A 14,497-nucleotide genomic window follows, 5' to 3' on the forward strand; every position below is an offset into this window, starting at 1 on the left:
TCGCCTAAGGATAGGTAATCCACCATGATTTTAGTAAGAAAAAAAAAGCCAACAGAACTCAAAATAATATGAACCTTTAAAATCAGATTAATAAAAGCAGAGAAAAATCTAATAGGCTATGTCACATCAGGACTAAAATTGTCCTTACTCAGCAGGGCACAACACCGCAGCAGAATGCAGAAGCACTTAATATTAACAGTCATGTTTAGATAGGAAGGAAGAAAAGATAAAAGAAAAACTCATTTCAGACACAGCATTGTATATAGACCACACTGGAATTTGCTGAATTCGGGATTTTCTGAATGAGAAAAAACATAACAGAAAAATACTAAAAGTCAAAACAATATGTCCTATTGCATGCCTGGCAAATAAACTTCAGCCAAATTAAAACTTCAAACTAAGATTCTAAGTATCCCTCAGCTGTAGATGATAAATCTCATTTTTACATTTGATATCCAAAGCTGGGTTTATACATCACAGACAGTTCTTCCAGAAGCCTCTTTTTCTCCTCCTGACCTGGTAAAAATATATCTGTTAATAAATCCCCAACAGCAGATATCTTGGAAACATTAAGGGAGGAGAGAAGATGATACTCATGAGCTTTTCAGTCCTGTTTTATCAATTCAGCAGTACTTTACTCTGTCAGACCAGAGTCTCACTGAAAACTCACAGCTCCTCCCAGCTATGGGCAGTGGGCACTGCTCAAGGAACCGAGTGAATGGAGAAACCTAAAGAGAATGAGATAGTCTATAGGTGTTGTTATCATGTATCTTTGTCCCACACTGTCTGTCCCCAGGGTGACAACGTGGCCTTTTTGACAAAGTCTCAACCCCTTGAAAAATCATTGCCTCAAGAGGGAGAACAATAGCAAGGGGCTGCTTTGTTACCCAGGCCATTGCAAGGACAGTATTTCACTGACAGAATACAGTGGCTCAATGTGTATTTACAACTGAGCTGATGGCAGCTACAGACCTGCTCTGGGACTTGGGGTACTGCAGTAGCAGAGCAGGTAAATGAGTTTGTTTGTATTATGAGAGGCTGGTTAAATATTATACTGTTCCAACCAGATCTGAGCAAACTCCATTTACTGCATCAGTGAGCCCTGCTTCACTCCAAAAGCATGACTCTTCTGTTTGCTCTCCTGCCACACTCTCAGGGTGAGCTGAGACCTTCAAGAAGGCAGTCCACAGACAAACATTCATTCAAGCTTAAATTTCAAAGAAGACAGTGACTCTGGAATTTGCTTTTCCTCTTAGGGCAGGATGACACAATCTCTTTCTTTTACTTCCATTTTTGTTTCTTTGTATTGTAAATTTTTGAAGCTTAAATATTTCCCCATGAGCAAAGTCTAAATCATAGAGCAATCAATATGGACACAAACAGTAATACTAAGCAAGAAAACAAGCAGCATTAAGGTAGTATTCCTGGAGCTTAAATTTCCTCTCTCTGGCTATCACTCATAAAATGTTTCTGAAATGCAGTAAAACATACAAAATCTAGTGAAAAATTACATAATTATTACCAAAACCAAAAATTAGATGGAAAAAAATTCCAAACACTATATTCAGCAGAATTTGGTTTTACTGTTAATTGCTACACTCAAGACTCATAAATAGATTGCACCAATAAATATTTTCACAGAACGTAGATGTGACCTGTCAAAACACCACCTTATTAAAAAAATAGAAACAGAAGTAACTCTGGTCCTATTAATACATATTCACCCTGCAAAAAAAATTTGTTTGATACAATCTTGGTACTCCTATGCAATAGCTTAACACAAATTTTAAATAGTGAGTGAAGTAATCAAATTAAGTGCTGTGGTCAAGGCACTCTGTGACTTACTGCCTTTGCATTTTGTCGTCTGCTTATTTATACTCCATTAATGCAGTCTCAGTAATGTGCAATAACTTTCAGATGTTGTGGATGTTTTTGTTTTGCTTAATTTTAGAATCCAACAGAGTTACTTCAAAACTTAGATATATTTTCTACAACATATCCTATTCACCACAAGCCACTCATACTAAAATGAGCTATTTCATAGAAAACAATATATCTCACCCCTGAAATAGGATTGTAAACACTCATGCATTAATGTGCCCTCCTATCTACATGGCAGAGATGGAACTTCAAGAGCAGAATACTCCTCTAAATCTAGGAACCCACAAATCTAAATGAAAGAGCTCTCCCCTTTTCTCTTTGAAGATGCAGTCCCTCATTTGTAAAAGATTACTGATGTTTTCCAAGGGATCACTCAAACCCTGAAAAGATTTGTGCCTTCACTGTGCTCTTCCTTTGAGTATAAAGTTGTCTTTGGCCCTGAAGAGAAATCACAAAATCTTAAGTCCATTTTTTGGGGAGATTTACAAAGCATTTTGTTGGGAGATGCACCTCAAAAACCACACACCTCTGCCTTTTGCTTCAACCAACTCAACCCATTGTAGAGCTTAGCTCATCTTGTCTGTTCCAAGAGCAGGTGGCACATTAAGTGCCTCACTGCTGATCACTGCCCCATCACATCAGAAAAGTTATAGAAAAAAGCAGACTGGAATCAAAGTGTGAGACAAGTCAACAACCATCACCCCTTGATGAAGCCCCCTGGGCAGAGGGAAGATGCTGCTGGTACCTGCTTCCTCTCTCAGCTGGCTCTTTCTCAATGCAACTGCATTTTTTTAATCCAGTTGGCACTAAGGTATAGTTATGGAAAGAAATTAGGAAAATTAAAAACTGGATTATTCTTCTCCCAACATAACCTCTGTCTTGCTTGCAGCATTCATCTCCAAGAGTAATCCCAAAGGAATCTAAACCATGCATCCAAAAGCTCCCTCTCTGTACTGAACTTAGTCTATGGATCTCCTGTTTCTTGCTACTTCCTTCAAGAATGGCACAGTATCTGTTTTGTTCAGCAGTTAAAGGCTCCAAGAAAGACTGGGATGTGACCATCCCAGGCAAAAAAGAAAGTACTTGAGGTCTAAGGTGGAATGATACTTTTGTGCTGAACACAGCAATTGGGACATTCATCAGTTTTCTGAGACTGCAAACTTCCTTGGACTGAATGCTTTTTCAAGCTTGTTTGTGGTAAAAAGTAAAAATTGAATTTTTGAGGCATGAGAAATACTACACAGATTATAGACCTATGCCAAAATCTCATCATACTCCTCATTTCTGACTATCAGACATGAATTTTATTATGAAGAAATTATTCCTCTGCCTATATTAAACACCAAACCAGACTGAAGCATGTTTCATTTGCACTGAAAGGTTTTTCAATTTAAGTGAATGACAACTTCAGCTAAATGAAATGTGTCTTCAATGATGTCATTTGAGGCTAAGAAAATGATATATAATTACATTACATCAGACCTTCCTATAGAATGTGCTTCTCTTTCCCAAGCATGAACAGAGATGCCAAGAATTCTACTGAGGCCCCAGAGATTCCAGGAAAGATAAAATAATAAATAATGCAGTTGAGTTAAAATTCACAAGATACTGTGCAAATAAGCAGTCCACCCTTCTCACCAACTCTGACAAAGTGAATGTTGAATGAAGACAGTGACAGAAGAAGGATTTTTCTCAACAAAAAGATGTGTCCATGGGAAACAACAAAGAGTTGAAAGACGGGCCATCCAGAGCCCAAAAGTGCTGATGGAAAAGTGTCTCTGAAAAGTGAAAAGTGTCTCCCCTACATTCAGCCAGAGCTCAATGGATCACAGAAGAAGATACAGTTTTCTAACCATTGGTCAGAAGGTTTCTACACTCAGTCTATAAATGTGAAAATTTGAACCTCCCATACCCTCGGATGGGATTTAGTGAGCAGCTCCAGCTGTCAGAAGTATAAGGTGATGTGGAAAGCAGCAGCCTGGCTTCCCACACAAGGGTTAATGCTGCAGGTGGGAAAGCCCCTGGATCACCACTTCTGATAGCACCCGCACTCAGGTCAGCCTGCAGGCTGGCAAAGGTAATTCCAAAACACATTCAGGAGCCCTCTTCTGCATTACCAGTTCACACCTTTTTCAGTATTTTAAGTTTTCACTTCCTCAGGGCAACAAAATCTTGCAGTATTTCCCATGAGAGCCTGCTGGCATGGGGGCACAAGATGAGAGGATGTAGCAAGTCACTGATTGTGGTGGGGCTAATGGACAATAACTCACTAAAAGCTCTTTTAAGCTGCTTTTGCAACTCTGAGCTGAAAACCTGAACAAACCAGTTTGCAATCACACATGTCCCTCAGACAGACCCTGCCCTGCTGATCCAGATGTTTTCCTGCATATGTCTGTATGTGTTTCAGTTCTGAGACAAAATGTTATCTGCTAACTATCTAAAAGGATGAACACATCAGAGAAGAAGGAGTGGGCAATATTTAAAGAAAGTCAACTCTGTTATATTTAGCTTCTTTTCTAAGGTATGTCTATGTTCTCTTGCCTCTCACTCTTTTCCACCAGAATCTGTAACATTTATTTGTAACTGTGCATAAATAAAATCAAAAGATGGGGAGTATATGTCTATGTTATTTGGTAAGCTAGTTACATATGCCTCCCTAGAACAGCATAGAGACATACCTGAAAGATTTAATCCTTACTTCATCATTGCTAAGCACTGAAATGATGCAAAAAAGGACTGAAGGTCAGAGAATCAGAGAAGAGTTTGGATTGGAAAGAAACTTTAGGATCACCTAGTCCCAATGGCCCCTGCCATGGGCAAGGACACCTTTCACTATACCAGGTGGCTGAGAGCCCCATCCAGCCTGGCCTTGAGCACTGCCAGGGATGGGGCAACCATCCTTCTCTGGGCAGCCTGCTCCTGTGCCTTACTATGCTCACAGTGAGAAATTTCTAACATCTGATCTAAACCCACCCTCTCTCAGTTTAAAGCCATTTCTCCTTGTCCTATATCTACGTTCCCTTGTAAAAATTCACTCTCCAGCTCTCTTGTAGGCCCCCCTGAGGTACTGGAAGGCTCCTGGAAGGTCTCCCTTGGAGCCTTGTCTTTGATTTCCATACAAACTATACCATGCATACAGTTTTATTTCTGCTACATAAAGAAATAAAAATAAAATAATGACTTTTTTTTTTTTTAAAGAGGAAAAAGGCAAGGGCATTCTCAATGAGAGAAATTTTTCTGTCACCTACCTACAAGTTAGAACCTGAATTTGGATCTTATTCAACTCTGATTAATTCCAAAGTATCCTCAAGGCTGAAATCTTATCACATAATTTAACTTGATTTTTTGGTGGCAGAAAACTTGAGGGAGGGTCACAAGAGCAAAAACAGTTCAGAGAATTCTGTGAAACAAAGCATTTTGTCTAGGTACCACCTACTCAAAGTTTATCCTAAATATATCTCTCTGCATCCTGGCTTTTTTACATACAGGACACTCTTTAACCCAAAACCAAAGAAAAGCATTCAGCTTGCTTTTAATAGCACAAAGTGCAAAAAAGAAAAACCTATGAAACCTACTTTTTGTTCTGCTGTCCACTTCTATTTTTGTTGGCTCCTGAGTTGCTGTGGCTGGAGGTAATTTCTTCCCAACACTCTGAAAAAAAATAATTATTCTTCTTTAAAATTTGCAGGTTCAGTTAAAAGTTGGACAACATAAAAAATAGTAATGGAAATACAAAATATAGGAGTAGAAAAGGGACAGTAAAGAAAGAGGCAAATTATAAACTATACTTATGTTTGTTACCGGGGATTAACTTTTTTTAAAATTATAAAGAATTAATAAAAATGTGATCCTTTCATTTCCCTCTGCTAATGTTTCTAACATTTTTAAATGATAACCCCTTAACACTTCCATGAGTTTCAGGGAAGACTCACAGAAGTTTCACTGGTAGATTGAATATCAAGCAGTAGATGAAATTACTTAGGGAGAGATGTTATTCAGTACCTCAAGTAAAGCTGAAAGAAGCAGCAGAGAGGAACCCACTTGACTTCTGTTCATACAAGGAGTATTCATTTCAGTCATTCTAGATTGAGTGTGATTTTTATATTGACAACATCTTTCTTATTTTATTATTTTTTATATCTTTTTAGCAAAAGCAACTAATTTACAGTGAACTACTATAATAAGCAATAACATGCCTCAGACAAGTAAGCTAAAACATTAAACAAATACCATCTGCCCCCACCAAAATAAAAGAGAATAAAATCAGTGATATTCATCTTTATGCATCTTCTCCTGTTATAGGCATGCTATCCCCCTCTCTCTCAGCTTGTTTCCCTGTGAAGAAAGTTTTCTATCTTTAAAATCCTAGCAATGTGTAGATGGGAAAATAAGCATAATTTCTTCTGAAAAGCCCAAGCTGCCATTCCCTGCAAGGTCTGCACAAACACCACAAAGCTCCTCCATGCTTCCATGACCTCCTGAGTGAAAGCTTAGAGACCAGAGTGCTGAGATCTAGTCTGGGAAGTACTGAATACCATAAGGACCATAAGAAAACTCTGGTCAATATAAGGAGCAATAGGAGTAGAGCTCTTTGAGTAGCTGAAAAATTCCAAGGAATATAAAGCATACTGAGAGCTCCATGTTAATAATATGAAATAATGTGTGAAAATATATCTATGGAAAGGACTCAAATACACACAGGGATTTCAGGCTGCTAAAAAGAGCATGTGGGGAGGAAAGATAGCTCTGAGAGTTGGGCACAAGACAGCCATCAAATCCATGTTGGTCAGCAATGCAGACTATGAATTGCAATACCCAAAATCATCCTGTTGCAACTTAATTTGCAGGTGGAAGAAGAAACACCCAACCTTCTGATGAGCTTATAACTCTGCTCAGATTGCAGAGTTTGTGAACTGCTAAGGAAGAGAAATAAACAACAAAACTCTAGAGAACCTTCCAAACTGTTTTCTGAGGTGGGAATGAAAGATAAGAAGCATTAGCTGGAAATAAGAAAAATAAGAGATGACAGATATCTGCAAATTGAGAGAGGGCAAAACTAAGAAAAGTTCATGACCTGGTTGTGCTGGAGAAGTTTAAAGTCAAGAAGGATGATTATAAATCTGAGATCTATCTGCAAAGCAGTGGAAACTGTACTACAAGAGATATAATGAAGAATTTGAAGCTACCAGGCATTTGTATTTACACAGAAAAAAGTACAGAATGCCTTTAGAATGAAAGCAAGACTGGGAAGGCAGCTTCTGGTTCAGAGGCAAACAGGGCAGTCCAAGACAGCTGCACATCACAGTACATGCTCAGTCATGATCAAACCTTTATTCATATTTCTGCTTCATGAAATTGTTTAGCAAAATGATGAAAGCAAATACTCTAAACTGCACTGCAATAAAGACATGCTCACTAAAGGAATATGAAAACCCTTTACATAAGGGGAGGTTTTGTTATTTTAAAGATTAAATTATTATGCAAGACCAGTTAATTAAAGGAAATATTTTAGTAATAGCTTTACCATACATGAATCATTGACTTTATGCCATGAAACCAAACACCATATAAACCCACAACAGGTTAAAATTTAACAAGCTACAGATCACAACTAAAGAATCATGAGCAAAAGGGAAGATATTTGTGTATCCTAGTGGAAAATCCATTATGCAAAGTAATTTCCTAATATATAAAAGCAAATGCAAGAGCAATACTTGAAAACATTATTTCATCTGTTCATTCAGAACAAATGCCTGTGCAGGTAATAAATCAGCATTGGGAACCAACTTGTGAATAGAAAAGTGAATAATATCCAAACAAGGCTGCTCTTTTATTAGGAGCTAGGATGAAGAATTAAAATAATTTTTATAAGGGTTGCATAGGACCCACTCCAGTGAGAAGGGATACCTAAATTTGTTGTGGGACAGGGAGAGGAGAAGACAAGTGCAACTGCTATTCTTTAATTGTGAGGGGACTGCACTCTGTGATTTCTATGGGTGAAACAAGTATCACTGACAGGAAAAAGGAATAAAAATTGATAAGTCATGTAAATCTGGTTTCAGATGGACCTGAACTGCCAAGTTCAATTGTCCTGTTAAGTGGTCCTAAAGGAGGTGGGATTTAAAAATGATTATTTATGTTTCCAATTGGTCTACATTTGCATGGAAAATGTGTCACCACTTTCTGAAAACACCTACATGAAACTTTACAACTTTATAGTACTCTTTTGTTCATTAGGAAATACCCAAGACAAACTCTTCACTCTAAGAGATACTGAATCCTCTGTGATGTGGTAAATCTGATGGCTCTGCTGTAACAGGCTAAAAACTCAAGTATAGCTAAGATCTGGAGACCCAGAGCAAGCATTATTATCAGAGGCACCAATTTTTCTGACAAGAAAAAAATAGGAGACGATGACATCTCCCATATAAGCCAGAAACTTTCCTGCTCTCTCTCCAGCTCTTCCATGTCACTCATACTCCCATACAGGTCAAATATCTACCAAGTTTTTTAGTGGTGAGGAGAACAAAGCAAGTCCAACTTGAATTCTTGCTGATCCAATACAGATCTGCATGACATAGATTCCTCTTTTCAAAAACAGTTACCACAGAATATTTTTTTGTCTTCTTCAGTTGAAGGCCCAGTACAATTTATCAAAACCTTTGCTTCTAGATTCCTCTTTTCAAAAACAGTTACCACAGAATATTTTTTTGTCTTCTTCAGTTGAAGGCCCAATACAATTTATCAAAACCTTTGCTTCTAAAAAAGAAAACATGGGAGCAAAGAACACCCAATATGTTGAACTGAAGATTTCAATATAATTCTTTCTCCCCCTCTGTTCTTCCTTTACATAAGAAGATGGTCCAAGCCCTTTTAAGACACATTGATCTATGCTACAAAGTACTGATATACAACTCCAGCTTTGCTGGTAGTCTTTTACCTGATTAATTCTTACCTATCACGCTCAGGATTCCTAAGAAGCAAGTATATCTTTGGGACACAGGCACAAAACAAGATGTTGTCTTAGATAACAAGAGGTCCAATGTCATTATAGTGCAAGGATTTCATATCACCAGAGCTTCACACCTCCTCAATGTTTCTCACAGGCAGCTCCTCTAAGCACTGACTGCTCCTGGTCCTTGCAGCAGTCCTCTGACTCCAGATCCCACCAATCCACTCTTTTATACCCCTTGTTCTTATTGTCTGCAGGGGTGGCCTGTTAAGATCAGGCCTGCTTCTAAATCTTTAGTAATTGGTCCATCTGCAACTCACTGGGGGATAAGATTACCTTCTATACCACCTTCATTTACCCACACTGTATCCCCCTACAAGAAGACTTAGAACTTGAAGGACTTTTTGGGAACTTAGACATTCCAAATCCAGTAACAGGAGATCCTCGACCCTGTCAGCAATCCCTGACATCTCCCAGCATAAACTGTCTCACTCCATTTACCTAAATCTATCCTGTTGTCAATAATGTTTGCAATTAAAAGTCAAATGCAGCATATGCCATTATATGCCTATAATGGCATATCCCAGCAGTGTCCTAAAGACACCAGGCTGCAAAGACAAGTGAAATTCTGCATTTTGTCTCTAAAACTACCTTTGATTCTTGGCTGCAGAAAGGTTTTATCAACAGCAAGAAGGGTAGCATATCATTCTGTGCCCTTGTATCTCTAGCCTGGTGGTACAGAGACACTCCTAAAGACTACTCTTTCAGCTTCCATATGTCCTCCTCCAGCATCCTGATTGTCATAAATCCCTTTTCTAGGTGGTGGCAGAGAGCCTTGCTCCACTTGCATTTCTCTGTAGATATCACTCTGGCTTGCTTAGTCCTGTCACACAAGAAAAATATGGTGGAAACAGTTTGTGTTTTCTGACTCAAAGCCTAGGTTGACTCCCAAAACAATAGAATATTATTGATAAATAGGCAGAATCTTAATTCCACTATTTCTGCAAGGCAAGCATAATTAGATTATTTAGCTGTCAGACACAAATTTTGGTCATCTCCTGACAAGCGAATCCTAAAGATGAAAAGGGATGAAGTGCCCTCTTGCTGCAGCAACAGCTGATAAAAGCATGAAAAATCACCATGATTTGGTATTTAGATATTCAGAGGGATGAGACAGATTTAGCAGCAACCTGGCAGAGTTGATGCTTAGTCAGTGAAGCCAATGGAAGGACAGCCCAGCACTAAACAGCCAGTTCTGGGGGCCTCAATGGCATTTCGGCGCACTGCAAATCTGTGTCACTGCAGACCAGTTTCCTCTGGTACTGAATTAGCAGGGATTGCAAAAATTGTTTAGGTGGCCACAAAGTCAGGTGAATCAGGCATGGTACAATCTGAAGAGTCTCATTTTCTTTCACTTATATATTGTGTCAACTGCAACCCTGTAACAGCAGAGAACAACACAAGAGAGACAGGACATGAAATGGACAGTACACAAGTGAGGTTTTCTCACCTAAAGATATTATGGTTGTTCCCTACAACTATTGAGCTCTGACCAGAGGGAGAAAAGTGGACCTGTGACCAAGTTTCTTCCTTCAGGATATTTTGTCATTATACTTCAGGGTTTTCTGTTGTGGTTGAAAACTGACTTGTATATTTACTTTCATTATTCAGGTCTAGTGTGTCTTAAACATTTCATCTGAAAATTCGAATTGAATTGTCATATGTGCACAGATAGGTCCATGCAGATTGTTCTGTTTCACTTTGCACCAAAGTAGCATACTTATCCTTTCAGGATCCTTCAACAATATAGGCTCCTTGAAGCAATAGCTTATTTACTCAGGAACAAGGGAAAAAGGATTTACTCAGCATCATCATTTATTTTGGAAAGTGTATTGAGGTCTTTATCCTAGATAAAATGTTTTGGAAACTGCTACTTGGACTATAACTTTACAAAGAAATATCTTCATAAAGTTATAGTCCAAGTAGCAGTTTCCAAAACATTTTATCCAGTATTAAGGAATACATGAGACATTAAAGAATTCATAAAAAGGGGCTGTATGAGCTGGAAACATGAAGCTTAACGCAGTTTGTCAGTTTGAATATTGAAAATACAACGTGCAGTGGTGCTTTGTATGAGGGAGGAAAAGGCAGTTATGTATCTTTTGAACTTTTAGAATTTCAGAAAACCTCAATGACTGGGTCAGAGGAAAAAAGTGTCATGTTTCTCTGACCACAATACTTCCTTTTAACATTCACCTAGGTATATTTAGATGTGGCTTATATGCATGAGAATCTTCTAATATATGGGTTTATATGCAAATCCAGGGCCACTATTAGTGAGAGTATAAAAGCTGTAGTCTTCAATGTGTCCTTACACTCCATTTTGTCACTGAGAACATTTGTTCACAAAGAAGCAGAAATGGTTATTAGAGTCTTCTAGCTCTGAATTAACAGGAGCATAAACCATCTTCTCACTGACTAAGCATAGCGCTGGTGTTGTGAGGGAGAAGCCATATTAAATTTTTTTTCTAATATGCATCAAGTGTTTAAGGAATGTCATCAAGTCCTCTATCCATCCTATCTGTTCTGCCCTAAAATCCAAAAAAGAGACAAAATATAAAAACCCCAAAGACTTTCAGATGTCAAAATGCTCTCACTCTGTCAAAAACAAAATAAATGTCCAAGATTTCATTTTTTCCCTTGCTACCAAAATTCAGCTTCACATAAAGCTCTTTCTGTGACAGCATGACCAAGTATTGCTATCCTGAGGTTTCCCAAAAGGACAGAGTTAACACTTTTCTGAAGGGTCACCACATGGGACTTCAAAAAGGGTAATGGTAATTTTAAGAAACATTTAAAGAGAAAACAAAAATTCTTGAAGAAAAGTGAACTAAGCACCTGTCTACACATTTGATTGCTTCAGTCATCTACAGTAGCTTCTTCCTCTGTAACTACTTTCTCCACAGCTTTGCTTTGCTAGAAAGACTATCCACGTGCATGTACAATTATTTGTGGCTTTTAACACCAACCAGTTAGAAACATCTGCCCAATGCACTCCCAGCTAATACAGGGAGACTCAGTTGCCAAAACTGCACAGGTTTCTACTGACAGCTCAAAGCCTGGTGCAGATGAACTGCCCTTGGCTCAGCAGGGGAGGAAACAAAGACTGGGCACCTTCAGTTAAGGGTACCCAGTCTCTGAGGCCCTGGAGGGCCTCAAGCTGGAAGATAAGAGCAGTTAATGGCCTGCCTGCATGGACATGGAGAAAGAACCCAGTGAGATATTGGAAGACCCCGGACGATAATTCACCGTTGGACCAAGAGGTGCATGCGGGGCACATGAACATCTTGTGCACAAACTGGGAGGGTGTGAAGACCCAGGGATTTCTTTGTTCAGGGTCCCTCTCCAGAGGCACCCAGCTTGAGCTTAAAAATAAACCAACTCTGCCTCAAACCCAGGGTCCAAACTCTTCTTTAGCAGCTCTTGCCTTTACATCATTAAAAAGTTGAAACGTGACCATCACTCAGCTCTAAATTCCAGATGATGCTTCCCTAAAGAATGGTCCCCCTAACCACAGCATCAGATGTAGCACAACTCAGAGAACTTTTTAGTGGGATGTTTGGTAAATATTCCACAAAATGCAGACAACAAAGCAATTAAAGTATTTTAAGCTTCATATTACAATTTCTCTTCACATAGTCAAACAATATTTTCTTCCACCTGATAACCTGAAGAAGGTGCATTTTCATACTACATATATATTCATATCCATATTCCAGCAGATTGAAGTGCAGTTTTTTCCAACTGATGTCAATATTAGACCACACTTAGACTTGAATGAACATAGGCCTTCTGATTTACATCATATCTTTGTAAAGAAATAAGTCCTTTTTTTAATTTTGAAAAAGATTTTACCTGTGAAAGGCTTTTCCCTTCTGCAGCAAGATTGCAAATTTAGGTGCTGTGAAAGACATATGAACTGCTAGCATCTTAATTCTGTCTAGACAAAATCAACACTCTCTAAATAAAAGATGATCCTCCAAATAAGCATCCTTCATCCCACTGGAGCTCCTTGGAAATGAACACAATTTCAGCCATCAGCATGACTCTTAACACAATTAACAAGTTTGGACAAAGCAGCCAAGTCAAGAGTGAAGAAGTGGGGGCTCTATAAATGCTCATGTATATCAGTCCACTGGGAACTGGCTACATCACCACCAGTGCTTTAGAGGAAAGCAATATTCAAGTAGTCAACAAGAATATGCTGTTGAATTAGCATGCATATGCAGAAAAACGAAAGGTATTTGGGAGGAAGATGCTGTCTAGTGTTCAATTCAGGAGTTACTTCTTCAGTACAAAGAAAGAAAAAGAAAGAAAAGACAAGGTGTGTATAAAAACAGCATGTCAGTCTAAATCCTACCACAATACCCATTGCAGAGAATGGTAAACAGGTTGTGATTACATCACACCACCCTTAGCTCACTTGGTGCCCTAGAAATACAGCACTGATTGTCACAGCATTTTACAATTACTGCATCTGTCATCCTCTGTCATGGCCCTGGAATCCAAGCAGACAAGCAAGCAAGCAAGTAAACAAAGCAAAGGAAACAGAACAGAGGTCCCCAAGACAAGGGAAATCTTAGAACAAAACATGATTTTTCTGGGGCTTTTTTTTTTCTCATTCATCACTTTCTGATCTAATTCTTTCTTACAGTTGACAAGAAACAAAACAAGTTCTACTCATTGGTTAAAATGCTTAAACTACATCAAGCTTAAGAATAAATTTTTGAATGCTTAAGGAATACTTGCATTTTATTTTGATTTAAAGCTATTTTATTTTTCAAAATGACTCTAACTTCTGAAATATTTAATAAAAGAAGTTACTGGTGTTTTACTTAACTACATCAAAAAGTATTGGAAAATCACGTAAAGGGAAGTCCTTGAAAATCACCTGCTGGACAGAGAAGGAATTATTTATATGTTTGTGGCAGAATAAAGAGAAAATTACAAGCCCATACTACTTTTGGCATAGCACTGTGAAGGATTACATACAGAAGAAAAGGCAGGGAGAAAGGAAGGCCAGGATTATTTAATCAGTATGTGTTGACATGCCCTATTGGCTCAGAGTCTGTTACTCCAAAACTAAAGATGAGACTAAGTTCTTTGGTAGATTTTCCAGGTGTCTATTTTCTTTAGGAGAAGGCACTAGGTCTGGCAATTAAACTTGCTTTATTGTTTTTATCTTGCATGAATCAAATTTTATCTACTGAATATGTTACTCACAATTGCTTATTATTTCAGTGATGATTTAGCATGATTTCTTACTTAACCACTGAAAAGCTAAGAAATCTTAAAACTTAGGGTTTCATGCTACCCTTTGCTCTGTTGTGACTGCATGAGCCTCACAGTTTACATTTGCTTATACTTCTTAGTACAGTGACATTCAGCTGGTTTTGTCACTGAGCTGTAAAAAGACAAGATTTAGTGTTCCAATGTAGTTATTCAAGATTGAGTTAACTTCATTCCAACATCAGCTGTGACCCAGAGGCCAGTCCCTGCAGGCTTCCCTTTTGTCATGGGAGGTAAAACAGTCCCTTTAGCTTGTAGTTCAACTTTGGGATACAGAAATCTCCTGTCCTAATAATGCTTTTTAGTCTTCAGACT

The 14,497-nt window shown here is 38.3% G+C and overlaps 1 protein-coding gene across 5 annotated transcripts in view; it reads right to left on the reverse strand.

Moving 5' to 3' along the window:
- Window positions 1-14,497, reverse strand: part of SH3KBP1 (SH3 domain containing kinase binding protein 1) — a 212,830-nt gene that overhangs the window by 55,705 nt on the left and 142,628 nt on the right. For all 5 annotated transcript variants that reach the window (XM_059839862.1, XM_059839861.1, XM_059839866.1 and 2 more), the window contains one exon: window positions 5,457-5,532. In XM_059839862.1, the coding sequence (XP_059695845.1) occupies window positions 5,457-5,532 (76 nt within the window). The remainder of the gene's footprint in view (window positions 1-5,456; window positions 5,533-14,497) is intronic.

Source organism: Haemorhous mexicanus, chromosome 2 (genome assembly GCF_027477595.1).
Source record: "Haemorhous mexicanus isolate bHaeMex1 chromosome 2, bHaeMex1.pri, whole genome shotgun sequence".
NCBI classification, from domain to species: domain Eukaryota; kingdom Metazoa; phylum Chordata; class Aves; order Passeriformes; family Fringillidae; genus Haemorhous; species Haemorhous mexicanus.